General features: G+C 41.5%; 4 protein-coding genes across 5 annotated transcripts; all 4 read right to left on the bottom strand.

The window, feature by feature from the left end:
- Window positions 1-17: 17 nt before the first annotated feature.
- rbm10 (RNA binding motif protein 10) lies at window positions 18-10,081 on the bottom strand. Its single transcript, XM_069140656.1, has 23 exons — window positions 9,985-10,081; window positions 9,330-9,385; window positions 8,708-9,254; window positions 8,452-8,622; window positions 8,302-8,371; window positions 6,780-6,853; window positions 5,776-5,862; window positions 5,594-5,654; window positions 5,347-5,505; window positions 4,882-5,042; window positions 4,578-4,675; window positions 4,294-4,381; window positions 3,968-4,172; window positions 3,742-3,851; window positions 3,576-3,657; window positions 3,320-3,411; window positions 2,994-3,182; window positions 2,380-2,574; window positions 2,159-2,215; window positions 1,779-1,973; window positions 1,268-1,315; window positions 1,099-1,154; window positions 18-860 (listed from the first exon to the last, which is right to left on the bottom strand). Exons 2-23 carry the CDS (start codon window positions 9,344-9,346, stop codon window positions 770-772), a joined length of 2,853 nt encoding a protein of 950 aa, XP_068996757.1. The 5' UTR covers window positions 9,347-9,385; window positions 9,985-10,081; the 3' UTR covers window positions 18-769.
- A 206-nt stretch (window positions 10,082-10,287) lies between these two features.
- LOC138192827 (rho-related GTP-binding protein RhoA-C-like) lies at window positions 10,288-14,213 on the bottom strand. Its single transcript, XM_069140506.1, has 5 exons — window positions 14,154-14,213; window positions 13,372-13,527; window positions 12,448-12,568; window positions 12,221-12,351; window positions 10,288-12,114 (listed from the first exon to the last, which is right to left on the bottom strand). The coding sequence occupies exons 2-5, from the start codon at window positions 13,525-13,527 to the stop codon at window positions 11,941-11,943; spliced, it is 582 nt and encodes a 193-aa protein (XP_068996607.1). The 5' UTR covers window positions 14,154-14,213; the 3' UTR covers window positions 10,288-11,940.
- A 1,510-nt stretch (window positions 14,214-15,723) lies between these two features.
- usp21 (ubiquitin specific peptidase 21) lies at window positions 15,724-19,631 on the bottom strand. Its single transcript, XM_069140505.1, has 11 exons — window positions 19,550-19,631; window positions 19,053-19,109; window positions 18,823-18,940; window positions 18,634-18,742; window positions 18,245-18,351; window positions 18,067-18,129; window positions 17,789-17,976; window positions 17,232-17,310; window positions 17,016-17,123; window positions 16,464-16,578; window positions 15,724-16,289 (listed from the first exon to the last, which is right to left on the bottom strand). The coding sequence occupies exons 1-11, from the start codon at window positions 19,577-19,579 to the stop codon at window positions 16,196-16,198; spliced, it is 1,068 nt and encodes a 355-aa protein (XP_068996606.1). The 5' UTR covers window positions 19,580-19,631; the 3' UTR covers window positions 15,724-16,195.
- A 1,105-nt stretch (window positions 19,632-20,736) lies between these two features.
- arhgef3l (Rho guanine nucleotide exchange factor (GEF) 3, like) lies at window positions 20,737-27,429 on the bottom strand. 2 transcript variants are annotated; one of them, XM_069141333.1, is made up of 13 exons: window positions 27,230-27,429; window positions 26,801-26,846; window positions 26,645-26,695; window positions 26,084-26,137; window positions 25,840-25,947; window positions 25,582-25,740; window positions 25,165-25,227; window positions 24,967-25,063; window positions 23,780-23,856; window positions 23,230-23,487; window positions 22,080-22,250; window positions 21,751-21,934; window positions 20,737-21,244 (listed from the first exon to the last, which is right to left on the bottom strand). In XM_069141333.1, the coding sequence occupies exons 1-13, from the start codon at window positions 27,265-27,267 to the stop codon at window positions 20,997-20,999; spliced, it is 1,554 nt and encodes a 517-aa protein (XP_068997434.1). In that variant the 5' UTR covers window positions 27,268-27,429; the 3' UTR covers window positions 20,737-20,996. The 2 variants fall into 2 exon arrangements, with proteins under 2 accessions (XP_068997434.1, XP_068997435.1); XM_069141334.1 differs by lacking the exon at window positions 26,645-26,695.
- Window positions 27,430-27,779: the final 350 nt, after the last annotated feature.

Genomic DNA, 27,779 nt, shown 5'->3' with positions numbered 1-27,779 from the left:
GCTTTGGAAATGTCATGTTAAAATGTTGAAATAAGCTACTATTTACTGGCTTTCCCATACAACACATCAATCAATATAGATGAAAATGTGTTATTATGAATTAATTTACATGAGCTTGATGAAATACAGCCACATTACTAAAGACAGAAATAAAAAATAACTTTCTCCAGAGATAAGTATGCATTACATTGTGAATTCATACCTTTTAAATGATAAACATTTTACCAACACAATAGAGTTAGTGTGACCATGTCCAGTTCATGAGGCCAGTCTCTTTGCTCTACTGTTGTAGAAATGGGCTCATTCTAAAATGTACACAGTTAATGCCCAGATCAGTCATTCACTGAATGACAAGGCATACCGCATTAAATTAAAAAAAAAAAATCTATGGTGCATAGACAGTATTAGACATCCCCATTTGCTGACATAAAGATCTACACCGATCTCTCATTCTCCAACAGCAAATGCTTTCCAGCCGCATAAAACTTGTTTATCGTACACAAGCTCTGAGGCAAGTGAGAACTAAAAACTGCATCATTCAGGAAGCAAGCAAAAAGGTGCAATCTGTGCAATATCCTGACATCTACTGCTACAGGATCAGTTCATAAGATTATTACCACTGAGCATTACCATTGTTGAGGTAATTGTAATGTCAAACCATAGTGAATAGGTTTTTATATAGATATCTATGTGATGTTAATGGAGAAGTGGTGCGTGCTGGGCTTTGTCTTAGTCCTTTTATGGGTGAGGAGGTTTGAGGGTGTGGGGGTCACTCCACTTGCATATTGCGCAAAAGAAGCCCCCTTTTCACACCTCCCTGCAGCATCCTGGCACCAAGACTAGTGCCTGTGATCCCATCTCTGCAGAGGGGAAAAAAAAAAAAAAACAATGTTGTGAACACACAAACCTCTAAGTAGATGACGTCACACAAACCATAGCTGATAAGTGACTGTATTGGCAGTGATGTACAGTAAGCAACCAGCCTGGTTAAATTGACTTTAGGAACAAAGCATGGTAGTGTCCATAAAAAACTATAAACCTAAGACAACTGTAACACATCAAACGAGAGAGTCTGTTTGTGACATCACTGCTACTTACAAGGGGTTAAACCTCCTCTTCTTAGAATCAGGAGGTTCAGGTCCATCTGCTAGTCTCTGCAAAACAAATAAGAGGACAATAAAAAAAAAAAACTGACTGCCCTCAATTGGGAATGAATGTAATTACTCTATGCAGTGTTGTCTAAGTCAGACCCTGTGACTTGCCCCACCTCTTTGCCTGCGCCTTCCATCTGGGTTTTTCTCTGCTCCAAGTTTTGCTGAGGGCAGATAAGTAGGTGAAAGTTAGGAAACGATCACAAGAGGAATGTCATTAGTCAACGTTTTGTTTTATGGTCCTGTGTATACATGGCTTCCGTGCTGAAGAGAGTAAAACTGCTCTCATCGGACAACCTTGCATAAATAAAGGTTGAATCAATTTGATGTTTCTCTTTGCGGTAAAGGAAACAACCTCAATTGATGCATTCTTGTTCTTTCAGAGTTACAATCACAGTGAGCAACAACAAAATCCTCCAGTATCAGAAAAACATAGGACAAAACACAAATAGCCAATCACAGTTGCTTTCTTCATCGATGCCGTTGCCCCAGTGTAGTTACATTTTTGAGGGGCGAATGGCGCATGTGTCCGCTATTTATACAGCACAGCGCCTTAGCAGGGAACGGATGCTTGTTATCCATCACTTATAAAGTGCTTATGATTGTGTAAAATTGGATTTAAACAACCTTGTGTAGTTCAGAGAGCTGCTGGTGCCTGATAAGGGCCTCCTTGCTCGGGAACTGCCTCCGACACAGCAGACAGGCTAGTTTAACCCAGTCTGTCATTCTCCCATCCTTCTCATCTTTCTCTCCTCCTTCTTCTTCACTATCAGTTTCTCCACTGTAGGCTGGGACCAGACCCTGCTGCAGAGGAGGCGAGTGCTACAGAAGAAAAACACAGGTTCAGGGAGAGATAGAGATAATAATAATAATATGAAGCTTGAGTAACAAAAAACAATACAAAAAAAACATCTACACCTCTAACTGCTACAATAAGACAGAAGATTAGAAAAACTACAAGGAAACCAGACAAAAAACACTTCCAAAGTAAGTGTGTGGTCACATACTTCTGCACTTTGTCGGATCTGGTCCAGAAACATCTGGGGCCGTTCAGACAGGGCCCCCTGCAGGACAAAAAAGAAAAATCAGTGAGATTATCAGGTCAATAAATAAGACCCGAGCCCTCTGGTTGATGGGACAGTTTCCCGACTTGCTACGATACCAGGGTGCCCTAAAGGGACACAGATGTTTACAGCGAAGCATGTGTGTTTACGTTAGGGTCATGCACCTTTTTCTCCAGAACTGCATATCCTGCATCGGCACTTGCAGACTCTCTAAAGTCATCAAGGCGACTGTGGCCAGGAGCCCGAGTGAAGCCAGGGGGGAGTGCTGTGGAGCCGGCGGCAGGGGACGAAGAGACAGAACGCATGTTCTCTTTTTGTCTATTGAGACTCTTCGCCCAACGCTCCATATCTTTGGCAATCTATTAATATAAAACCCAAGGGATACACGTTAGCTGGTTAAAAGGACACAGACAATTTTACACATGTCAAACTAAAGTTGTGGCAAAGTAATAAAAAATGAAATCCAACTCGGTAGCTCTGCAACAAATAATACCTTTGTGAAGTAATCTAATCTTCATGTCTTTGTTCGTTCATGTTGATCTGAGGTGTATTATAATATTTTGTAAGGTATAATTGTTATTTCTTCCACTGACAGAAATTGAATCCTGTATTAGAAGAAGTAAAAGCTGTTTGTTATTTGTGTTCAACCTTTACAGACATGTATAGATATCAAATCAAATAGAGCGAAAAGTAAAGTTGACCTCAGAATTTCTAGGTCATTTTTTATTTCCTCCGTGTATCGGTCAGTACTTGAACTTGTATTGAGTGTGTCGTGTACCTGTTGAGCAGTTTTATTCTTGGGTTTGTCTTTTTTCTCCTTGCTGCCAGGGGTGGCAAACAGTGAGTCTGGAGGGGCTGCACTACCACTCGTAGAAGCTCCATCCATGTTTGTCTGGCTGGCAGGAATGTAGGTGTGTTTCTCTCCATCCCAGTACATGTACTTCTGAGTGTGAGCGTTATAGTAGTACTGGAAAAAAACACAAAAAAAACATATTAAACCAGACTGAGATACAGAGGAAGAGGACACTCATACGCAAACAAAGTTCCTTCAAGAAATGCTGGCTTAACATTTAGATTGCAGTACATTAACTATGAACTCTTTACCTGGGAAGTAGCGTCATAGTAGAGTCCTGTAAATGGGTCGTAATAGTACCCCGAGCTTTCGTCATACTGGTACGTGGACACATCGGGCACAGCTGCAGTCAAGATACACACAACATTCACCTCATGGCTGGAATTCAAATACATAAATCTTTCACTGACCACAAACAGTTACCTTGACAGTTAATCAGCCACATCAAGCCTGTAGCACTTCAAAGTACATGTATTTACAATAATCAGTGATGATGTGAACTCTTACGGTATTGCTGGAGCTCGTGTTCAGTGCCCGGGGTCGCAGGTTGGCTGGGAGCAGCTGGTTGTGGTTTTCCAACAATTTCAACCTTTGAAAGAGACAGAGCTCTTAAAAACAATAAAGTAACAGCATGAAATCATACAAAAAGCAAATGCAAAGAGTGACGTTGTACCTGTGTCGCTGGTGTGGCGGCAGCTGTGGTGATGAGAGCTGTCTGCAAATGAGCGAGAGGCTGCTGCACGACTGCCGATCCAGATTTCACCGCCTCAGATGAAATGACAGCTGCACATATACAAGCAAACGCAAACAGTACGCTGAAGAGATAATTCAATGTAAAGTTCAACAACTTAGCTCATATTGATCATATGCTCTATAAAATTAGCATGTGTTTCACCAACCTGGGGCTGCTCCTCCTGTGTATGCCCCATTCAGGGATGTTCCCGCACCCGCCAAGGCCGCCACCCTGCTATCTGCCTGGACCTTGAAAGTTCCACCCTCTGACCCAGAGTACTCATGCCCTTCCTGACTGTATGTTACTGCTGCCCCCTGTTGATATACTGCTGTATCTACACTCTGGCCTCCACCCGATCCATTCTGAGTCGTCTGAGAATGAAAAAGATTTTTGAAAAGTGAGGCAAAAACTAAAAACACGAGCATAATACCAGACATGTAATTTGAAATTTAAAGATGTGCGTTTTCTTAGTCATAAGTCAGATAAGGTTACCTGTGTGACAGCCCACTGAGCAGCAGCTATAGCTGTGCTGGCCACTGTAGCAGCACTCACTCTGCTGCCATCCGTCACGAACACATCACTAGAACAGACAAGAGGCACGGCGAGGGTTTCAGGAAGTTCAGTTTTTTTTTGCTGGTAACCTACTTCTCGACAGCATATTTTCCACACTCACTCTATTTTTGCGCTACCAATGTGTGTTTCAGGTAACGTTCTCCAAAGCTATTTATGATTCACTTAAATCATGCGACCACATTGAATTCGAATCTAACATTTACCGTTTGGAGCCTTTGGCGAACTCCACTACAATAGCCTTCCCGTCAATAGAGAGAACTGGCTGGAGAGCCTGCAAGATCTGGAGCAGCTGAGATGCCTCCTGTTGATAAAACAAATAAAGAGTAAAGTGTGAGTGTTTGTATTGTCAGGATGAAGCATATTTCGAAAATCATCAGAACACAATCATGAGAAACTGTTATGTTTATGGATGAGTCTAATCCGATCACAAATGTATCTACATACAAGTCAGAGAAATAAATACATTTGTGTAGCATCTATGCACGTGTGTGTCATCTTGTGTCTCACCACTATGGTAGAGAGCTGTAGAAACGCAAAGCCCCTGTTGAGGTGTGTGTGTTTGTCCTTTATAAGGCGAACGTTGGAAAGGGAAAGAGTTGCAAACGGAGCCAAAGCAGACAGAATGGCTTCCACGGAAGTATGCGGACCGAGGTTCCTCAGTATCAGAGCTTTTAAATGAAAGAATGAGAGAACAGTATATTCTTCGATTAAACAATTTATGTAACCAAATATCCCATGATGGCCACCACTGGTTTGCGAGCCACAGACACACATTATGTCAAAACACGGTAAAAGGATCTGCCATTAATCAAACTAAACAATACTTTCACAAATTTAACATAAACTGGTCCCTAATGAAATGGACAAAACATTAAAAAAAAAAAAGAGTAGTTATATAGAAACAGTAGTTCATCCAAGGTCTGACAAAAAGAGGTGGCTATAGTGAGAAAAAGTCTTCGGAGATGGACTTACTGTCATTGGCAACATCTGCCTGCTGTGTAGCTTGCCCTGGGGCGACAGTAGGACCAGAGGAGTGGTAAGGTGCTGGCAAGGGCAGAAGGCCTTGGGCTCCCTCCTTTTGAAGACCAACAGGCAAATCCCTCTGCAACTGGGGCAACTTCAGCTCAGCCTCTGGGCAACGACAACAGGCCATTGTGTTTTACAGTACTGTGTTGTAAGGAATAGTTGCGATATTTACAGGAGCTGAGTCAAACCATACCTGATTTAGGCACACTGCATTTGAAGCACTTCTCTCTCCTTTTGAAGTTTTGCACACCACACTGTTGAAATGTTGCATGAGCTATTGTTAGAGGGCTTGTTAAATGAGGCACAAGAGTGACTTATTTATGTGCGTACACAGTTAGATTTCATTTCACGTCATGCAATGCAACCACACACAACCTTGTTGCAGAGCCAGTCCTCATTGGCACGTGGTTTGGGGTCGCTGTAGTGCATCGACACTCTCTGCCCCAGAATCAAAAGCACTCCCTGGAGGAAAAAGAAAGAGAGGAAGGGAGAACAAAGAATGATTATCAGTGATAATTAGGCCACACATGCCATAGAAAGGCCTCATCTCACAAGAGATGAGAGAGAATGAAAGGGACAAGAGGGAGAGAGGGACAGAGAGAGAGAGAGCGAGAGTACAACTGAGGCTGAAAGAAAGAGGACCAGAGAATTGCAACCTTCAGCTTTAGGAAATTCGGACGGACTGAGATGGTGTATATGTAGTTTGTGGGTGTCCCTTTTTGAGAACACAATGTGTTTTGGTCAATAGTGTCATCCCTCCCCCCTTAAGGGGAAACCTTTTCACAGTTTTCCACACATCCCATCCCAGTGTCACCACCTTCGCTCCCCAAAGAGACAATAGCTCCGTCCTAAAGATGTTATAATGGTAGATGACCCAGATATGAGAAGTTCAAAAACAAGAAAATGAAGCGCTATATTGGCTCTGATTCCACACACAATAGACCATGTGAGGAATTAGATTCACACTGTCATACTATCCCAGAGGTGGTACAGTAAACTTAGGAAAGAGAGTGAGACAAGTCACTGAAGAAAGAGGGGTCCTCTATTAAAAGAGGAGGTTATCTTAGGCAAATGATAAGCAAGTGTGACTGGGAGAGTCCGTTTATGAAAACTATGTAGTTGGGCCTTGGACTGCAGATGTAACATGAATTTGCCTGTTTGTGGAATTGAAGAGAGAAAAGTTGAATTTACCCTCGAAGTATGAAGGCCAACCTCCCATCAGGGACAAAATATTATTTTCCAGCCTTGTTTTTCTATATTATACTGGAATGCATGGTGTGCGCATGACGGCATGATGTGACTGTATATGATATCAACTCATGTGTCCCATTGTATATCATAAATACATGTGTATTTGTGTCTGTGTAGGGGAGAGTGACCTGGTTGGTCTCCATCCAGCGGGTGGCCTCCTGTATGAGATTAAACTCGACGAAGGCGAATCCTCGGCTCTGACCTGGACACCGCCCAGCGCCATGGCAACCGAACAACAACAACAACATAACAACAACGCAGTGAGGGGTTAGTGCTTCATGTACAGAGGAGAGAGAGACCCTGTATCAGCACTAATAAAATAAATCATTGCTTCCTGTCTCCCTTGAAAATAGCACACTTGACAGTCAGTTGGAGAGCCACTGTCAAATTCGCTGCAAGGGTGGGAGGTAGCAATGTCAAGTAACTCAACAGGGTCAAGGAAAGAGGGAGGGAGGGAGAGAGAGAATCCTACCCACTGAGAGTCTGAGCCCTTTGGTTTTGATTGATAAAGCACCCAGGCACCAACACAACAGACACACACAGACACACAAGAACACACACACACACACACACACACACACACAAATATCTCTGTAACTCTGAGAGGCAGAGTGCAGTCTGAGCAATGCAGCACTGTGGTGGAATGTCTGATCTTATACGCTCAATATCCTGTCCATGCATCACTATGAACGACTGAGTACACATTATACAGCATACTTAGGTTCATAACTTTTTATACAACAATGCTTACGCACACACAATGTTATTACAAATATATTTAAATATGTATGACTTGTCCTAAAAACAGACACAAAGTGATGTAGGAGTAGGAAAGACAGAGCAGTGTTGGGGAGTGTAAGTGTGCCGGTGTCGGTTAGACACACCTTACAGACAACCAGTGAGTTAGCAGAGTGGGAGGCCAATGAGACGATGACCTTAATGGAAAAACCTTTAGAAAAAAAACAAGCTTTTTGTCGTGGTATGGATGACATTCATGTAGCGGAGAGATAGTTGCAACACTCGCATCCCGACAATCACACACCCAAAAAAAGCTACAGTCGCACAGTCAAACACATTTTGCTTCAGATGCTTCTTTCTCCTTTGACACGGTTTGTGGACAACGTCCATCTAATCAGACACACCTCGCTTCAAGATGGATGAGGCATAATCGTGAGAGGGTAAAGACAATAAGAAAGCCAAGGTGAAAAGGAAAATTAAAGCCATGAAGTGAAGACCTGCAACCTGAGGCTGTATGCATGCATTTCTGTGTTAAAGGCAAATGTAGATAGAGGTCTATTTTTGAAGCGTGCATCGATGAGTTGTTGCCTTGAGAGCCGTAGCAAGATTACAGACACCAGCAGACCAAAGTATCAAAGCAGAAATCTAGGCAAAAGCCTGCTCTGTATGACTATATATAAACATATGTGTGCTTTGCATCAGCTATCTACCCCGCTGTGAGGAAGAATCACAGTAAGAGAGAAGGAAAAGAATAGCGAAGATGCTTATTAATAAGATAGAGAAAACCGAGCAGATAAGGGAAAGTCCCCCTGACGAGCAATGGAAATGAAAGAGCTGGTAGTGGATGAGAGTGACACAAAAAGAGAGAGGGAGAGGAAAGAGCAAAATTTGGGCCAACGGACAAGTCCTCACCTGAAGATTTGTTCCTCATAAGGCGAACCTCTCTCGGCTGGATTCCCTGCTCCTGAAGTTGTGCCCGGATCTATGGACAAAAGAGCATTTTTCAAACCTAGTAACAACACGACTTGTGCATCTTCAGGCCACCGGGGAGACAAAAGGCACCTCATTGGCGGTGGCACTGGGTGGCAGCATGCGAAGCATTATGATATTGCTGGGCCTCTGGTTATGGTCTAGATCTGCACGGTAATCCTGGTCCCTCTGATCCAACTCATCAAGGGACAGGTCCTGGACAGCATTTCCACAACCCTGCTCCTCTGTCCTCACTGGAAAAGTCTGCATACATCACAAATTAACAATAGCAATAATTTACGGTTTATTGCAGTAACTCTGTAAAGAGGATCGATCCATAATTACTTACCCTCCTCTTTCCCGCCCCACGAGAGAACCTGTCCTCCTCTCGCTGTCTTCCTGTACTGAATTCCATCTGTTCGGAATGGGCAGCACCATGACCCCAGTTGCCCTCTCTATTCCCTGCATGTGGGGCACTGTTCTCTGGAAAGCCTCTTCCACCTTTTCCCCGACCCCTTTCCGGCAGGCCAGTCCGTAACTGCTCAAATTCCCGCCTCGATCCCCCCTCCTCCTCTCTCTGGAGCATAGGAAGGGGTAGATCCGGCTGCTGCTGAGAGCAAGGAGGCCACAGGAGCCCTTTCCCCTCACGCCCAATGTCCCCTCTACCATTTCCTCTCTGGTGAAACCCTGGACGGTCTTGGAGACAACCCGGTGGGAAGTCATGGGCGCCCAGGGACTGCTCATCAAGGCCATAGAGTCTCTCCCCCTCCGCTCTCACATCATATCCTGTTCCTGCCTCTTCGTCCTCTTGGCCATAGCCGCGGTAGTCCATGTCCCGAAAGTTGTGATCATTGTGAGTGTTGCCGTAGCGACCTATGCGATCACCTCGCCCACCCCTGGTGATGATGAAAGACAATGTGAGAGACTTGTCTGATAAATCAAGAGGAGGACAGGTATGAAAGTTAACTCACCTCCGCTCATAGTCCATGCCGATCCACTGACTCTGCTCCCAGTCACTGTCCTTTATCTGTTTGGTTACAGAAATAGATAAAGTACACTTTTGGATGAAAAGCAAAAAAAATAGGGAGGATCACACTGCAGTGTGCAGAGTGACTGTGCACACACGTTGTTGTTTTAGAAAGACGGAGTCAAACTTTACTGGTATCTACTTTGCTGGAAAAGTAGGCCAAGCAAAGAGCTCCTGGGATGCATGCTGGTGATGTCCAAGGTGTGCATTCTCCAGGTGAGCTCCATTATTAAACACTGTCCAATGCACAGACTTCTCCAACTTTGAAATTTACGACTTCTGTCACTTCTGTACAAACTACTAACCAAAGGACACGTAAACAAAACAGTGGCGTGAACCTGCATCGATAATAGACATACACAGCGCGTAAGCAATGTACGCGCACAACCTTGTAATCAAAATTTAAAAAAAAAAAAAAAAAAAAAAAAAAACAGTATTCAACAATGACGTATGGCGGTCATCTCTGTTAGCAGCCCAAGCTAACTCTTTTAGCCTGAGGTTGGCTTGCTCGTCCAAACGCATACGTCGTCTCAAAACGGCTGTCAACCGCTACAAACGCAACACCAGTCGTGTGTGTACAACTGGACACAAACACTTACCAGCACCACATGTAAACAACAATCGTTATTTAAATGTCACGCTGCGTCCCAGGTGAGAGATGTGTTTTATTTTCGTGGAGCTAAGTGTAAAATGGCCACAGAAATACATTTCAGAGGAGGAGGGACCAAACTTCGAGTCTGGTCTCTGATTGGCGGGCAGATCCTGTGATGTCGACGATGATTGGACAAGACAAAACAGGTCAACCCCGATTTCAAGCCCATCACTGATGAACAGGGAGGACATGCATGGCGTTATTTGTTATTTTGATATCTTCTTGGCGGATATGAAATCAGAGTCAGACATTTTGACAGGTTATGAGAGTCTTTATTTGGGGGAAAGAAAGAGAAAATGAATGCCAAAATATATAGGGGAACTTATTGTAATTATTACTGAATGATGGGATCAAAGTACACATAAATACCTTACAACAGAAAACCCTACTACCAGCCTTTTTTGAAAAAAACAATCCAGAAATCCGCTTATATCACAGTACAAACGAAAGAAAACAAACTGCTCTAGCACCCCACACCCAAAACCCCCCACCTTGACCTTACATTAATTAAATGAGACAATACATCGGTTACAATTTATCATTTAACAGACATAAGCTTATCATAACAGCAGGATTAAGTAAAATGATTAAAATATACTAAAAATTAGAGACATCAACAATAAAAAGTTATATAGTACAATAATGACAATATCATTAAAGGGGGAATGGGAAGAGTGGAGTAAAAGGCAAACTTGAAATACACATCATTAACATGTCCTTACAAGGCCTTGTAAGACATACAGTACATAATGGACATTATAGTAATAAGATACGCCTATCATCCATCTGAAAGAATGTTCAACTCATCAACTACACCACTCATGATTTGACTCACTGATTAACACAATCAAATCAATATCCGGTATACACAAGAAAGGTCCTAAAAACTCATATGTTTAACCTGATTGTGCCTCTGGCTATAGTACAATGTCTTCCAGTAAAGTGAAGGTTTCTATGTCACTCTGAGTAGCTGTTAAGTTCATTACCCGTCTGTGCCATAAAATGTGGCCATCAGGGGTAACTTTGGCATGGAAACACGGGATTAGGTCAGTGACACAGAAGGCCTTTCCATGCATACAGTACGTAGACACATAATGTTAATACACAACCACACAAATATACACACATTCACTGCATGCAGAGCTGCACTGGAGAAAAACCAACTACCATACAGTTGCATACACGCACTCTAAAGTACAGGTTAGTAATTCAGTATGGGAAAATATCTCATACAATCTAGTTTAGGCATACCCCTGCATAGCGCCTGAGTCAATAAAAATGGGTCCGAAGGAGCCAAGCCAGTGACAGGGAGAAAGCATTCACAAACGTGACGTGTGGACACTACAAATGACAAATAATACCCTATCTGAGCTATGAATCCCGACCCCTCAGCTTACTTTTCTTGACCACTGCTCTCAAGGCACTACATGTAGGCGATACTGTGTAAGATCCACATAGATGTGGTCTTTATTCAAACCTATGCTATGTTTACATCTTTTTCTGTCTTGTTCTGTTGTGTTCTCGTTGTCTTTGGCCAGGTAAGGACCTTTTCGCTCTTCACTCCCATCATGGCACATGTCAACCCCTGTTCACACCTACTCAACTTCCAATCACCCCCCCAACCCCCTCCAACTGCCCTACAGACCTCCAGATCTGAAAAAAAGTTGATAGACGCAAGCAAAATGGCACACAACCTAATCTATAGACCAAGAACCAAGGCGTAAAAGTCTATCAAATCATTTCAGATCCACTTTAATTTACTGAGGGTCATTGAGTGATCAGAAATTGAGTTTCTGCATAACTTTTCTGCCCCACCCACCCAAATATTTTCCCCTATGTCAAATTTCAACAGGAGCTGCCCCCTTCATCTGTGCTTAAGGGCAGCTCCCACTTCTCCCAGAGCCTATAACAGAAGGCAGGTGCTCTTCTTGCCCCGTTTCTTGGCCTGCAATGCTGCCCTAGTTGCCATCTCAAAGACCTCCCTCACACCATCTTTGGTTTTGGCAGAACACTCTTGGTAGCCGTAGGCACTGATGCGGTTTGCCATCTCTTTGCCATCTTCATATTTAACTGGTTCCTGCAGACAAATGTTAGAGAAATTTAGACATTTAGACTGACCAATGTGCGTATACTAGAATATTTTCAACCAAAAATCCCCCCCCAAAAAACTCAAAAACACATACCTGTTTCATTTTGGCAAGCTCTCGTCGGGTGTGCTCATCATTGCGCAAATCTTTTTTATTGCCCACCAGAATGATGGGAACATTTGGACAAAAGTGTTTTACTTCAGGAGTCCACTTTTCTGGAATATTCTCTACAGTGAGAAGAGTGAAATATGCAGTAATTAGCGCCAATTTCACAATTGTAAGGTATTCAATACACATTGCCATTAGTGTTGCTCAAACAGTACCTAAACTGTCAGGGCTGTCCACAGAGAAGCACATGAGGATGACATCAGTGTCTGGGTAGGAGAGAGGCCTCAGTCTGTCATAATCTTCCTGACCTGCTGTGTCCCAAAGTGCCAGTTCTACCTGAGAAAAGAGAGAGTGAGACTTACATCAATGGATTGATTCATGGATAAAATGGAAAATATGAAATCTAAAGAGGGTCATTTGAGCTTTTAAGTTACATGATTATACAGATCCATATAACATTACTGTAACACTGTATATAGGGTGACGTTTTTGCATTTAAGTGACATTACATGGCATTATTCACAATATTACTAAATAACTGTGGCAATTTTAAAATTATTAAATTTCTTTGTTTTAAACTAGCATTGCTCAGTTTGCTGAGGAACCATGTGGGGATCTTTTAGGCTACGAGATTCTTGTATTTTTCAAACAGAAGTGAAAGAAAGAAATTAATAAAGCGCAGTATTTTGCATGTATTTTTAATACCTTCGTGTATAAATAAATTAACAAGCAAATTAGTCTGGTCCATGTAGTCTGCAATTAGCCAAAAGATCTGATAAGTATCAGCATACAAGCTAAAAATCCAATATTGGGCATCTCTAGTTTTTATGACAATATTGGTCAGTCCGTCTGTTTGATAATTCCATTTTGCTGCAAAATATAATTGATTGAAGATGACTTAAGGGAGCTAAACAAGACTGAAACTTTATTTTATTAGATAAAACAGGTGTCGACAAAGTTTTCCTTTAGGGGCATAATTTGCATTTCAAAAAGTTACTAAATCGAAATATGGCACGATATAAATTATTGCGATATTGTGCACATGGTAAAATGTTTAAAATGACAATAAAATCATATTCGAACTTGTACGGTGACAACATAATGTTGTGGGTCCCTATGTGTTGGACAGCATGTCTCACCTGTTTCCCATCCACTTCAATGTCTGCCACATAGTTCTCAAACACGGTGGGGACGTACACCTCCGGGAACTGGTCCTTACTGAAGACGATGAGCAGGCAGGTCTTCCCGCACGCACCATCCCCGACTATCACCAACTTCTTCCTGATAGCAGCCATCTGCGGAAAAAGAAGACAAAAACAAAGTTTACTTAGGGTATGATCCGTCACTCTGCTCCACCTAAACCAAACAGACACAAAACTTGACAACGTGTTCATGTGCAAACAGAGTAAAGCAGACTTTCAAACTTTCTGTCCCGTTTTTAAAAAGGTGCATTGTTACAAGGCTCTGCTTCATCAACATGTCCCCCCCCCCCCCCCCCCCCCCCTCTTGGTTGGCACTTTGCACAAGTAACAAGCTTCGGTAACGTCAAGTAAAGCCAGCAGATCGGCTTCCTGTTACCGCAGAGTTTCATGTTCAAGAAAAACGTTACCACGTAAATTTAAACCAAAACGACCCGGGTCGGCGAACAAGTCGGAGGTTTCCGAGGACTTTGTAGTCCAACATTTCCGTGCTGTGTTTCCATTTCTGCTGAAAGGCTGTGCGGTGTCGGTCCAAGGCCTGTCAAACCAGCCGACGTCTGCTAGCAGTAAAAGCTAACGGTGTTTCCCATGGTTTGGATTATTGTCATTTGAGGTATTCCCTCTTAAATCCTAACCGCAACATTCATCGCACTGTTGTCACACTTCTTCGACTGAAATAAGAACCGGCTAAAAGTTGAAAAGCTGTCGTTGAATTAGATTACCTTGATGTTTCTCTGTCCGCCTTTCTCCTCTTCCTGACCGATTGGCAAACTCCGCCCACCACTCGTACGCATGTGCACAATTACGTCATTTATCAACAAGCTTTACTTGAGTATATTAAATTTCCTCTCAAAATAAAAAGGCTATTAAGACCTTTAACATATTTATAAAATAGAAAATGTTCTTCTGGTTTTGCAGATGTATGTTGTTCCTTGTCAGTCTATTCTTCCCTGTTCGTATTTTTCTCTTTATTATGTCAAATTGACTGCAGGTTTTGTCGTGCTGACAAGAGTTTTGTATTCACAATTGTATAATCTATCCATCCATTATTTATACCCGCTTTATCCTGAACAGCAACAACAATTGTGTATTATATCAGTTAATTGAAATGGAATTTTGATTCACACACTGCAGTCTTGAATTGCATAAGATTGTGCAACCAATGTCCACCAGCTAAATGCCTGTATGTTCATAATGCTCAATTATGTAATTAGGTTAAAAAAAAAAAAAAAAAGTAACATGTGTATATAGAATATACACTTTATTAGTCATTACATACCAATATATAGCCTATATTTGAAGCAATCTGACAACAGTGATTGCTATAATAATTAGAAAAAAGAAAACCTGACTTTTATTGACCGTTTCAAATATCCATAATGCTATACATTCATGTGTAATTTGTCCAGTCTGTACAAAATATTTTAAATATTAAAAGACAAAATGGTATAGGCTGCAGAGGCTACGAATATTTAATTATTAAATAAAATTTTCACAAAAATGCAGCTTGAAATGGAGTCTGAGAATTTGAATAAGCTCAACAGTTGTTGGGTAAATTTTGGTTAATCAGTTCATTTTTTTTAAGTGCAAGGAAGTAAATGCAACCCCTGAGCAAGCCATTGAGAGTCTTTCATTTTAATCTTGATTTAGACATTTTCAACCACTCCTTCTATCAGATCACCTGAAGCTTTAAAATACACTTAGATGCTTATGATCTATTCAGAGATGTTGATGTTCAAGTCAGGGCCATTTCAAATGGCTCAGGTTGGGTTTTTTAGTTCATGGTAGAATTAGAATGCTCAAATGCTTTCTTTTTACCGACCGCAGCTTTAGTGATTGTGGCCAAACAGCTGAATTTTACCGTCACATGTCCAAAGCACTTGTTTCCAGAAGGACTCTGGTTTCTCCAGATGCTTTTTATACTTCCAAGGTTGACTTGTGATGAGGTCGCAGGTAAGGTTTCCCTCCTGATGACTCTTCCATATACACCTTGTTTGTGCATCAAAGCAGAACAGCAGAATGCTGCACCATCACTCCCCTGTCAGCCAAACCTTACTGCTGCTCCCTTTGTAGTCATACGGGAGTTTTACGTTGCCATTCTGTCCAGCAGATGTGCAGCTTTATCTGAAATTTTCTTCATCTTCCAAATCAATTATTATATTTTTTTTTTACAATTAAAGTTTATGAAATAAAGAGTTAGATTGCAGCAGGGTTTGTATATACTTCTTTTCACTTAAAAATAAATAAATAAACATGCAGTGTAATTTGAACCTCGGGGGCCCAAACTTTTGCATACAACTGTATGTTAGAAGTTATTACATCTTGCTTAATTTCTATTCCATCCAAGACGTATTTTTGTTTATTTGCGTTCATGTTAGCCTGCATTAATCATGATCATCTTACATTAAGTACATTAAGTATCACTCACTCCTGCCAGAGAACTAGGGCACAGAGACTCGTAAGGCTACAGTCTCTCTGAGCTGTCCCCGCTCTCTTACTGAGCTGCTTCAAAAGCATGTCCATGATTTAGGTGGGAGGGATCATCTCTTCAAGCCCCCTTCAAGTGAGCATGGCTTCTCCCGGCTTCTCTCGGCTTCTCCCTCCTCCTCCTCCTCCTCCTCCTCAGAGTTTATTTGAGGGCATGCTCAATAAGAATGACAAGTTTATAGATGCCAGAGTTACAACACTGCTGCTTCTATTTGTTTCTATGGACATTGGAGGTAAAGTTGCTGTGATTGGCTGCCTGGCTCCGCCAGTCTCAGGTCTATTTCCTGACGGTGGCGGTGTTGTTGCTGCGCTGGTAGAACAGCACATAGGCTTGATTGGTCTGAAGTTGGTTCTCTCTGAGTGGAGTCACACTGTAGGTGGATAGATGGAGGGGAGTCATGAGGAAACAGCTCAAGCTTTATACAAAAGGTGTCTCAATACAGAATGCCAAGTGATACTCAAGCCTTTTCAAACTGTCGATAGCATGCAGCTGTCAGAACACTGCAGAGTGAAACTACTTGATATGGGTGCAGGGCAAGTCTCACCTGGAATCGTTGTAGAAGCACCATCCATTTTCATCTGAACAGCAGGCTGTATAATGGCCCATGTTCACCGTCCCAGCATGGTTACATATTGCATATAAATCATACAGAACTGAGCCTGTGGAGACAAACATACATAGAATCATTTACTTGACCTATTCCTTAAAATTATAGTGCGCCAGGTTTTTTAAGTTTGCAAATTGTATTCTGTGGTTAACAATTGTCTTCATTTATCACATAAAAAAAAAAAAAAAAAAAAAAAAAAAATTGTTTATGTATCTTTCTCCCCATGTCTCTTGTTCTGCTCAACTGCTTTCCATTAGAATAAAACGCTATCAAACAAGCTTTTATCTTGTTATGGTGGATTCTCCCTAGTAATGTCAAAAAGCCCTGCTTTCAACCTCTTAAGCATATTTTATTGCAACAACTTTTCACCACATTCCTTTTGTTAAAATGAAATTGAACAGCGCATAGTAACACACTTGGGGCGACTTGAGAATGTAAAAGTAATGAATACTAATGCGCAAGGATGAACTGAAAGAAAAGTTGTATTACCACAGTCGACAGGTCCATAAGGTCCAAGGTCCAGGTTAGTGAGTGGGAAGGACACATATACTGTGCTCTTACTGATAGACCACCTTGACGTTGTAAAACGATTCAGATCTGATTGGGACAGTTAAGCATCATCATCATCATCATCATCATGTGTTTCTGCACACAAACATTACTTGCTTTTTAGCTTAATACAGTAACAGTTGTTGCCAAGGATACGGATCACTATAACCTGAGGAAACCTCTGGATGGACAGCCGCTTGGTGCACTCTGTACGCCTGTTACACCTCTCACACATCTGAAACGCATATAAACAAACACACACCTCAGCATTTTCAAAACATTTACAAATACATTTTAATGATGGTATTTGATTAAGTTGTTTTGTATTGTTGATAAAGTCTTTTGGCTTTCTTCCCCCACTGCACAAATTAGTGGATTACTGTATGTATTTTACCGTGGTGTTTTAATTTTGCAAGCAAGAAAACAACATGTTTAGTGTTAGTTTTTGGAAGTCTAATTTGGACATTATAGGAGACAAGTGATACAAAAACAAATTAATGGTATGTGCAATTTACATTTACTTCAAGTTCACAACAAATAAACAAACATACAAGGAGTTTAATTAATAAAATTGAAAGGTAGAGGTTACAGAGGGGTGATTCGTTTTTAGGACTAAACTATCTCCTTGCTCAGTCTTAATGTCATTGAACTTTAATTAGAGATCAAAACAAACAAAATGCTTCTTTTTTTTTGCACTCTTTTTGTTAACTTACTGGTGAATTGTCCTTGTCCAGTTTCTCCTCCTGGGAGAAGAGGTCCAGGCACTCCTTTAGGGTGACCTCCCCTACAGAGCTCCTCTTAGGGATCGGCAGCGACAGATCACAGAACACATCGAATGTGTTTGAGTAGTGGGAGCAGACCGAGCAATGCAGCGAGCTCCGCAGCTGGCCTGAGAACAGGTCTGTCAGAAGAGGGGAGAGGATTATTGGTGGTCACCTTTACTGAATTTATATGCAGATGAGACACATCGTGACTGGATTGTTCGCCTTACCTACTATCACGCTATCATCTCTTTCCAAATGCTTTTTCCACATGGCAGCTGCCTCCTCTGAAAGTCTTATGGGAGATAAGAAATGAAGAAAAGAGAGCAAAATGTGGTCACATGAAGAGCATCAAAGTTTCAAGGAGAGATTCTGCATTATATAAATATACAAACCTGATTCTGGCATATTTTAATTCAGGCTCCTTCCCTGTTCGTTTAATGTAGGGTCTGCGATTTATTTCCGTGTGCAGTTTGTCCAATAGGAACCTGAGAAACTCCTGAGCATCTTGTTGACTGGGTTAAACACAAAGACAAAGAAATTTCAATGAAACAAGTGTCAGAAAAATCTGTTCTAGTGGCAAAGAAGATTATTATTTGAAAGAGGTTTCCGTTCTTCTCTTGTCCTCGAAGCAATTGACACAGAAGTGAATATTGTATTGCATCGCTGGCATGTTGTTTGGTAGCATGGTCTAAAAATCGGTCCTTCGTAGAAAGTAGTTAACTGTGTTTTATTTTGTGCAGATGTTTTTGTAAGATCCTATTAACCTTGAGGAAAAAAGGAAAGAAAATCCTCACCTGTAACCACTGAAGTAAGGCACTGCTTCTTTGAAAACATTGTAAAACTGTCGAGGATTTACAACTGTGTCTCCCTCATCCCAAAGGCCTGACAGAACCTGAGAGAAAGCTAGTAAAGGACAAGCAGTCATAAGAAGAATTTCATATGAAAGACATACAAAGAGGAAACGGCAGAGAAGAGGAACATACCTTCCATGAGCTTAGCATCATCTTTGGAGAACTTCTCACGTTTGTAGGACTTAAGGAGGCAGTAGTCCCGTAGGCCACATGTATGAGACAAACACTGGACTACTGCATTTAGGAAACACTATATCCAAAACAAAGTAAAAGGGAAACTGAGCAGTTTGATGCAAAAATAATTCTGATGATTTTAGAAGTAAATCTTTACACTACTTCGTCTGGCATCTTTAAACACTTACTGTGTTTCCTATGTTTCTAAGGCCAACCTGTCCATTTCCTAAATTGAGCTCTTCTTTCTGTAATATTAGAAAAACACAGAGTAGATGACCAGAACTACAAATCTGTTACATCTGTAAGTACAGTTTGTCGCTGTGTTAATTTGTCTCCGAAAGGTTTACACACGGAGCTCACTACATCCGTGTCCTACTATTCGCCCCCTGGCTGTACCCGTACCACGTGACTCTGTGTGTCGTCTCTCCGCCATGTCAGTGTGTGTATAACTTTGGCAGGACAGATTTAGCCTTCTTATCTCATTAACATAACAAGAGAGGCTAAAAGGCGGTTAGTATCAAGCATTCATCCTATTAGAGCCCGAGGAGTGCTGACAGGTGCTTAAACACGTGTTAATGTGCACTCTGCCTTTACACAATTTCTTTCTCTGTGTATGTTTCTCTAGTGAGTGTCATGACTTGAAAGCTTGAGCATAAATTAAAGGTTTGTGTTGTGTCGCCCACACCTCATTGTCAGCGACCAGGAGCAGCCCCATCAGTGACGTGTAGAGGACAGACTGGGAGATGTCGGCTGTCTCTCTCTGGAGGCCGTTTTGAGACACCAGGGTTCGACACAGTGCCTCACAAGAACCCTCCACATTGACACCACTGGCTCCAGGCATCCTGCGGCTTTTTAAAAGGGTTCCTGACACAAACAGAAGGCTTTCCCAAAGAAATGCAAGCCAGGTGGTCTGCACCGGAGGCGTGGCAAGTTGACCCTTTTCGGGTCAAAGGTGATCAGGACGTGGCGGTGGGTCATAAGCAGTCTCACAGAAAGAAAAAGTCCTTGTTTTCAGTGAAAAAAGGATAATGGAGCACTTCCCTTTCCCTCCGGGAAAATGACGAGGGAGGACATTAAATAGCTGTGGGGAAAAAGAACCGGTAACTTGTGAATGAGCATCTCCTTAAATAAATCCTTATCTGGAATATATCGAGTGGATCCACTCCGCCACACACTTCTTTGTAAGAATTACACCCCGTAAGAGAGCTCGGGAAGTCAAGGTCTGTCACAGTCCTCAATGAATCCAAACATTAACATGTCGGATACAAAAAGAGATGATTTTTAGAGCCATCACACCAAGGGTTCATTGATTAAACTTTACACTGAACCTATGTAAGAGAGTCAATTATGTAACTGGTAAAACATCATACGCCAATCTTGCAATCAAGGTATGATCTAAGATCTTATCAATGCCAAATCATTACCTTTTTGTGCACGCAAAGTGTAAAACCTTGCAAACAAAGTTAGTTTGCAAATAACACCTGACAAATATAACAGGATTAAGAAATACACAGAGCGAAATGGACTCACCTGATCACTCGGTCACTCTATCTGTGGACAAACTGTCCCAACCAAACTGTTCCCATCATCTGCTGAGCTGTTAAAAATGCATAAGGGGACGTCTACTGTTTCACTGTGTGTCTGTGGGATCGAACTGAAAGTCTGCCTCTCTCCCCTGCCCTGTCACTGGTGTCAGGGAGGAGGGGGGGAGGAGAGAGAGAGAGAGAAGAGACAGAGGAGAGAAAGTAAGAGAGAGTGACAGAGAGAGAGAGAGAGAGAGAGGAAGGATAATCATCTCTAATCTTTTCTCCGTAGATCTTGTTGGCTATACTTAGACTTCTCTTTGTTTACTTTTCCACGAGTTCCTCAACAATCTTTTAAATGTCAGTTTATTAAAATACAACAACACGAACATTTGCCATGGTAAATCCACATTCAGTAATACTGCTCCCAGTCTGTACAGTACGCATCACCACAATCACAAAAAAGCAAGAAAGGAAAATGAACCTTGTCGGAAATTCTATGCGTGTCTAAGTACAATCATCTTTCACAAAGAGTCCCGTTTATTTCCTCCAATGTCAATATACACAACCGTGGAGACTCCACAGGCCTCCTGCTGATCAGTGTGACAGTCAGCGACTGGTGTGGTCGGCCAATTCTGTGTCCGAGCTGAGGCTGAGGTCAGCTATGTGACACAGGGCGGGATCGGGTTGAAGAGAAAGCTGCGACTCGCTGGGGTGAGCAGTCCTATCCCGCGACTGGACAATCGCTTGGCGCAGACAGGTGATCCATTGCTGCTTGCTGAAGGAGTCATTGGCCTGCAGGCTGTAAGGGTGAGCTTTGGAGCGTCCTCTGCTGCTTACACGGAAACAATTCTTAACTAGAGGATGGAGAGACGGGGACAGGAAGGAAGGAAATAGAGTGTAAGCAAAGTTGCAGGTTTCACTTCTACTAATGGGTGACAGTGGTATGACTTTCTCTTTAACTACATGCCTGGTTGTAGCCTAAATTCAACCACATTCTCCCTTATTTTACTACGAAACATGAATCAAAGGGAATACATAAATCTGAAATTAAATATGCAGATCATGCATGCATTAATGTAGTATTAATTTATTTTCTTTTTTTTGATTACCATTTTTTATAATTCCCGTTTTTGATGAAGCCATCATTTAAGTAAAAAAAAAATTTTTTTTGGTTGCAGCATCTAAATTTATTTCATTTACCAGCTCTTCTTTCTTCTTTTGAACTGTCATTTGATTAATCCCTTAGTTGAAAAAATAATTCTCACTATAAAACAATTGTTAGTTGCCGGTTGTTAGTCACATCACAGTGTTCCTGCAATTTAGCAGTTAATATAAAAATGACTTGATATATATGTGTTACCTTTATCATTTCCAGTGAAGGCTCCTCTGAAGGCGCCCGCTCCACTAGCTTCCCCATCTGGGATCTCCTCTAGGTATATCAAGGCGTTGCGCAGAGGCTGTCTGTACACGTGAAACACCTGAGCACCCTCTCTGTCCTCTTTGGTCAGCACCAAGGCCAGCTCAAACAGGAATACATGCAGCCGCTGTGTTTAAAAATTAAGAAATTATAATCACAATTTTAAGTAGGAGAAACAAAGTTCACTTTTAAGAAATGGAGTTATATAGAGATAAAAACAAAAGAAACACCCATACAAACATGAGAAGAGTTAAACATAACAACAGAGCTACCTGGCCCTTGTTGTTCTTGAGTTCTCCATGGCAGTAGATGAAGCGCGACTGCTGGATCTCAGGTAGTCTCTGGCTATCTTCGAGGTAGTTGAGACCCCGCCTGTAGAACTGACACTCAGCCTCCCCCGTCTTCTTGTTGACCTCTGCCACAATGCTCTGGATCAGCTCCAACTGAGTAGAAAAAAGGCCACGTTTTTAATGTGTCATATGAGTCATCAAGAAAGTGTCCCATCCCCCCAGTTGAGAGCTTGCAGAACTAAAACTAAAGTTATTGACGAGAGCCTCGTATACAACTAAAAATATATATTTAACAAATATCTAGGTGAGGTATCTTTAATATGGAACTATCCAGTTTGAAACCACATCAGAAAAATGATTAAATGTCCACATTAAGAGACGGAAGGCATCTTAAAAGCAAAACTGTCTCCTGAACACCAACAGATTATACATTTCTCATTCTTTGAGTCTCCATTTGGCATAATGTATTTACAGACTGGCCAAATCAGTGAATATGACCATGTTATTTTCAAGTTTCTAATGACGCGTCACAGGATTACTGCCAACTGAAGTTCATGGCTTATCATGGCTTGCCATTTGGAGGCACCACTGCGTTGTACATTTTAAAAGGAAATGTCTGAATTTTAAAACCCTCACTTCCTTAAATACTACTTTACAGATTGATAAGATATCACAATTAGGAAAAATAAGAATGGGAATATCTTGTATGTTTGTAACAAGACTCCAAGGTCTTAATAGTTTAGACTTGTGTGTTATAATCTACAGAGTCAGACAGATAAACATTAGTCACTTAAGCCTGCAAAATTGGGAAAATAATTTGAGCAGTATTAGAAACATATTAGCACATTTAAAAGCAGCAGACTCAAAACAAAATTTTTCATAAACTGCCCGTATGTATATCATTTATTTAGAAAAACAACCAGTGCTTGTTAAAAACCATAGAAATGAGTGAATTCTGAATCCCTTCAGAGGTTAGGCCTGTCACATAATGAGGAGGAGTGTGAAGACACATCACAGTATGAAGTCTGAAAGTCCAGCAGGTTTATCTTTTGTAATTAGCAATTATCTTGAGTATTTGATGGTGAATGCGTGTATATACACGTGTGGATGAATGTGTATGACACCAACTCACAACGTCAGGCAGTGTGTCCTCATCTGGGTGCTCTGGAGGTGTGCACTTCTGTATCTCTTTCAACAACAGAGGGTATTTGACCAAACGGCTCCGAGGGAGATCCAGGAAGTTCCACAAGTCCAGTTTCCTGCTGAATGAAGACTCCTGGCACAGGCGCAGGAAGTGCTCAACTCTTTTCTCGTGCTTCTTCTGGTCCAGCAAGGCTTTGGCTCCCACCTGGTTACAGCAATAGGTAACATAGGCCTCCAAGCAAGGGAACTGAAAAGAAGGGAGGAGCAGTGAGACATGAAGTTAGAATGTGTGCAGGCTGTGACTCTGTGACTTTGGTTAAAAGAGGAACATAATGTAATGTCAGGAACTGTAGAGCGTAAAGATGGGTTGTGCCTTTTTACTCTTCTTCTCTCTCAGTCCTTGGTTTAGGTTAGTTTAGGTAGTTACTTTATCAATCCCCAAGGGGAAATTTTTTCACTACAGCAGCATACAGGAAGCAATAAGATAATAATAGAATAATAGAAAGCAATAAAATAGCAGTTTCCATTGAGATACTCACCCAGTTCAACAGAGTAGGCCCCACCTCTCCAACTGTCTTCTCGGATCCTCTCAGCCGTTCAAGACGACTCAAAAGATCTTAAATGAAGTTAAAACAGGGTACTCAAACTTTTGCTGGCCTTATGCTCGTATTACTGCAGTTTAAAGAGCCACAAAAATATCACACTCATCTCATCCTACCTCCTCCACTTAAGAAAAAAGGCATTCAATTAATTCAAACATGCAATTATAAGTTAATCAATCTCCTTGTATTTGCTTTTGGGGTGGGTAGTGGGGGGTAACATTGTATTTGCAGTGCAGAGCATTTGTCTCCCTCTTCTGCCAGTGTGAATAAACAAAAACAGTCAACACATGCTTACGTCAAAGGCTCTGCCATAGCATAGTTTGGAGGCTACTGTTGCGGCTTCAAAACAGTGGATAAATAATGACGAAATTATGGATAAATGGAATAAAAGATGCCACAACCCCAATGAAATCCTTCTACTATCAGAATTTGATCCATTTCCTCTGATAGCATTTGGAAATCGAGGGGAGCTGTTGATTGAATTATTTCATTCGCATTTGAGTTCAAATAGGGCCAAACTAGAAGTTGGCTGGCTAAGCCGGCACTTGTTGCTAGTGCACACTCTCTACTCAAAGAGCATGCTCAGAAATGCATTTATCAGGCAGCATAGGAATGTCTCCTCAGATACCGCATCTAAAACCTCTGTATACTGAGAAATCAAGACAGGTTTTTATCTGGCGGTGGTAGATTTAATCAGCAGCGTCTGAATTTGTTTGTCAAGGACTTAACTGTAAAAGTGCCACATTATAGATATTAACAGTATGATGATTTTACAATATTGCTATTGTGTGTATCACCACATCGCAAATCTAACACTTGCCACCATTTATAAACAGTTAACAAAGAGTTTACATGGCACAATGTCTTTTTTTTTTTTTAACTTTACCAATGTAGTTTTCAACGACTTTAAATCCTCCTGTTGGGCTTGGTTTGCTAATTTGGATGGAATGTTTTTTTATTTTATTTTATTTATTTTTTTTAAACGATAATTGGACTCCGCAGAACATAAACAAATTTAATTAGCACTTAATAATACTTATTTCCTATAAATGATCAGGAAATTTAAGTGTGTTGACACATGAACAGGAATAATGGGCGAGTCGTAAAGAAAACAGTTGATTTACCTTGATGGAGGGGGACGAGTGAGTCCAGAGTGCCAAAGATCAGTCCAAGCTCGGCCTCTGTTATTAACTTCAGCGTTAGCATAGGCTCATAGTACACCTGGCAGCATGCAAACACCAGGAGGTTAGTGGGGGAAAACAGATCTATACAAGTACAGGCATATTCAATATGTTCTATTCAGGTGGAGCCTGAAAAAGTACCTTCTTGACCAAAATTAGGTCGTCAATGAGTTGCCGCTCTCCCTGAGTCAGCTCATAGATCACCTGCAAAGAGCCAAAGCTGTTTAAGACTCATTACGTTCAACATGTTAATGAAAACAAAGAAAATACACACACACACAGTTGCCCAATATATCAACAACACAGACAGCATGAGCTCCCACAACTGATTGTTCAATAAAGGAAGTTGAGCCTCCAGTGCCAGCTCACATCCTCTTTCAAAATACCCGTGTAGAGCAGCTTCAGAGAATAGAAGAGAACGCAGCAGTCACCCCGCCCACACTGCAACCACAGACCCACAGCTTGACCCACATACCCCTTAAAAATAAAAATAAAAAAAATACCCTCAATAATATTGATAACAACTACAGATGAACTAAAGCCAACTGTCCCTCATACCTCTTGGCGTTTGATTTCCTTTGCAGTGAGGTCATGACTCTCCACAGTGTCACTCCAGCACTGGCTGTTGCGCCGGCGTGGAAACGACGAGGCCTTGGTGCGAGACCGCAGGGGGGCCGGGGGCAAAGGTCGAGCATCTGTGCGAAAACTGATGGACCGCTGTGAAGAAAGTGGAGAAGATGACCGTCTGCATGCAACCATCTTTAGCTTTTCATTTTGTACAACAACAGGAATGCGAGTGTGTTTGTGCATCGTTACCGAGATGGACTGTCCAATGCGTTTCAGGGCGGGGGTCTTCACTGGGGTTATGACACCTGTCAGGCTATTGGACTTTCCCACAGGTTTAACCCTTTTATTACTGGGCTCCTACAATGAAACCGACATTAATAGCTTTGGAACTTCAACACGAAATGTTCCATAAGCTTATGAGGGTGGTTCATTCATCTGACTGTTACTGACTGAACAATAAATACCTTTTATCTGCAAAAGAGAAACACCTCACCTCTGAATCCTTCATGTGGTCAGACATTTCACCTTCCTCCTCTTCCTCTTCATCCTGATAGAGAGAAAAAGTTTAATGTGAACTTGAGTGAGTTCAGGACAGTGGAAAGAGAGAGATGTCGCATGGTGCAGATCTCATTTCCTGTGCGAGTCTTTCAAAGAGGAAGATGGTTGAAACTGTGCCTGTGTAGTAAAATACAAGATGTCTGACTGTTTTTTGCCACACTAACCACATCAGCTGTGCATGCAGTGGAAATATCAGTCAAAATTTATCTCTGCATGAAATCAGACATGATAACAACGACAGCTCAACAGGAAAGCATGAATGGTGGAAAAATCAGAGTAGCTGGAATTTAAGATGTGATATGAACATTATTTATAGGTTTGTGAAATCAAGAGTGCTTCTGTATGTGCTCAGCTGAACGTGGTGTTCACATCTCCTGTCAGTTGTGCACTCAGCATTGTGGTTAAAGGTAAGGTTGACTAACTTCCGTTAGTGACAGAGAAACACAGAGACATGAATATGAAGAAGAGTCACTGACGCATCTCAGTTGTCACTCACCTCCATGATTCTGATCACAGGATCAGGGGAGGGGTCTTGTTTTCTCTTCTTCTAAAAGCACAATATTTATGTCAAAATGAATTTCTAGATTTCAGGAGAGTGGCCATACAGGTTTTAGAGAGGAAAAAGGTGAAAGAAGTAGATGAGGTAGCTTACTCCAGCATGATCACACAGGACGGAGTGAGTCTCTCCGACAGCAGACCTTAAAAAAAAAAGAAAAAAAGGCACAAATCAAGCAAGTGAATTAAGCACATACCTATTTTATTGAAGATTAATCTAAAAGAGCACCTCAAGCGGTTGAATTGGATCCAAGTGGTGAGCCCAAATAACTCGTGTCAGATTAGGTTGTGATACAATAGTAATACAAAAGTACAGTATTGAAGGAAAAGTAAAGATTTGGTTACATTGCCATCTTTTAGCGAGTACAGGACAGTAATGAGAGAGGATAACGTTTTGTCTCTATGCCAGATGTGTACCAACTCGGAATAACTTTCATGCTTCCTTCTGTACATAGTAAAGTATATTATGGCTTATGTTGATCCCAGTTAGTTCTCAGAACTAATAAATGAAAAAAAGGTATCATACCAGGAAGTCCTCGTTTCGTCAGTCCCCTCCACTTCCATCGCTTCTTTCTCTTCAGTGCATCTTCAGAAAATCATGAAATTCTAAAAATGAGATAAACCAAATTTACACCGGTCTTTTCCGTTGGTTCGGCACAGCGAGTTGTTTGCAGCGGACTCGTGAAGAGCTCAGCGCACTCCTTCCTCCTCACTTTCTTCCTCATCGAAGACCAGACCACATCCTTTAGTGTTGCACACACTCGTGTATCCGCTCTTCTCGGGGAGGAGTGCACAAAACTTTGTGACAATGATCACCAAATCCTGTCAACTGGATCGTCGAACTTAAACACGATTTAGTTTACAGACTTAAAATACCCGACTATAGTGAGCTGCCGTTTGACACACGAGGAAGTCAAACTACATTAAACTAGTCGTGAACTGGCCTTTTGAACCAACCAATTATCTACAGGTATATTTGCAAAATAGATCTTTCTTCCATCCTTTGCATTAGAAGAAAAAAAAAAAAAAAAAAAAAAAATCTGATAAGTTTTTCAGTTGAAGTTCACGCTTCTGTA

The sequence above is a fragment of the Embiotoca jacksoni genome, unplaced genomic scaffold, assembly GCF_022577435.1.
Source record: "Embiotoca jacksoni isolate LCO1_2020_lvr unplaced genomic scaffold, fEmbJac1.0.p SCAF_9, whole genome shotgun sequence".
NCBI classification, from domain to species: domain Eukaryota; kingdom Metazoa; phylum Chordata; class Actinopteri; family Embiotocidae; genus Embiotoca; species Embiotoca jacksoni.
The sequence above is the reverse complement of the archived record's forward strand: the minus strand, read 5'-3'. Positions and strand labels throughout refer to the sequence as shown.

Bases quoted from the DNA above. Each gene is read 5' to 3' on its own strand.
- rbm10 (XM_069140656.1), bottom strand. The intron at 6,854-8,301 runs GTGAGGACTTGT...GGCGGTGTCCAG, and splicing joins TATGAGGAACAAATCTTCAG to GTCAGAGCCGAGGATTCGCC. The intron at 1,316-1,778 runs GTTGTTTAAATC...ATCTGCCCTCAG, and splicing joins AGCTCTCTGAACTACACAAG to CAAAACTTGGAGCAGAGAAA.
- LOC138192827 (XM_069140506.1), bottom strand. From the start codon at position 13,527: ATGGCTGCTATCAGGAAGAAGTTGGTGATAGTCGGGGATGGTGCGTGC. The intron at 12,352-12,447 runs GTACTGTTTGAG...TTCTCACTGTAG, and splicing joins GGACAGCCCTGACAGTTTAG to AGAATATTCCAGAAAAGTGG. The intron at 12,115-12,220 runs GTATGTGTTTTT...ATTTGTCTGCAG, and splicing joins AGCTTGCCAAAATGAAACAG to GAACCAGTTAAATATGAAGA.
- usp21 (XM_069140505.1), bottom strand. From the start codon at position 19,579: ATGGGGCTGCTCCTGGTCGCTGACAATGAG. The intron at 17,124-17,231 runs GTATCCTTGGCA...TGTCCCAATCAG, and splicing joins TCCTCAGGTTATAGTGATCC to ATCTGAATCGTTTTACAACG. The intron at 16,579-17,015 runs GTAATACAACTT...TTGTCTCCACAG, and splicing joins TTATGGACCTGTCGACTGTG to GCTCAGTTCTGTATGATTTA.
- arhgef3l (XM_069141333.1), bottom strand. From the start codon at position 27,267: ATGGAAGTGGAGGGGACTGACGAAACGAGGACTTCCTG. The intron at 25,948-26,083 runs GTGAGGTGTTTC...GTTTCATTGTAG, and splicing joins ACCACATGAAGGATTCAGAG to GAGCCCAGTAATAAAAGGGT. The intron at 22,251-23,229 runs GTGAGTTGGTGT...TTTTCTACTCAG, and splicing joins AGGACACACTGCCTGACGTT to TTGGAGCTGATCCAGAGCAT.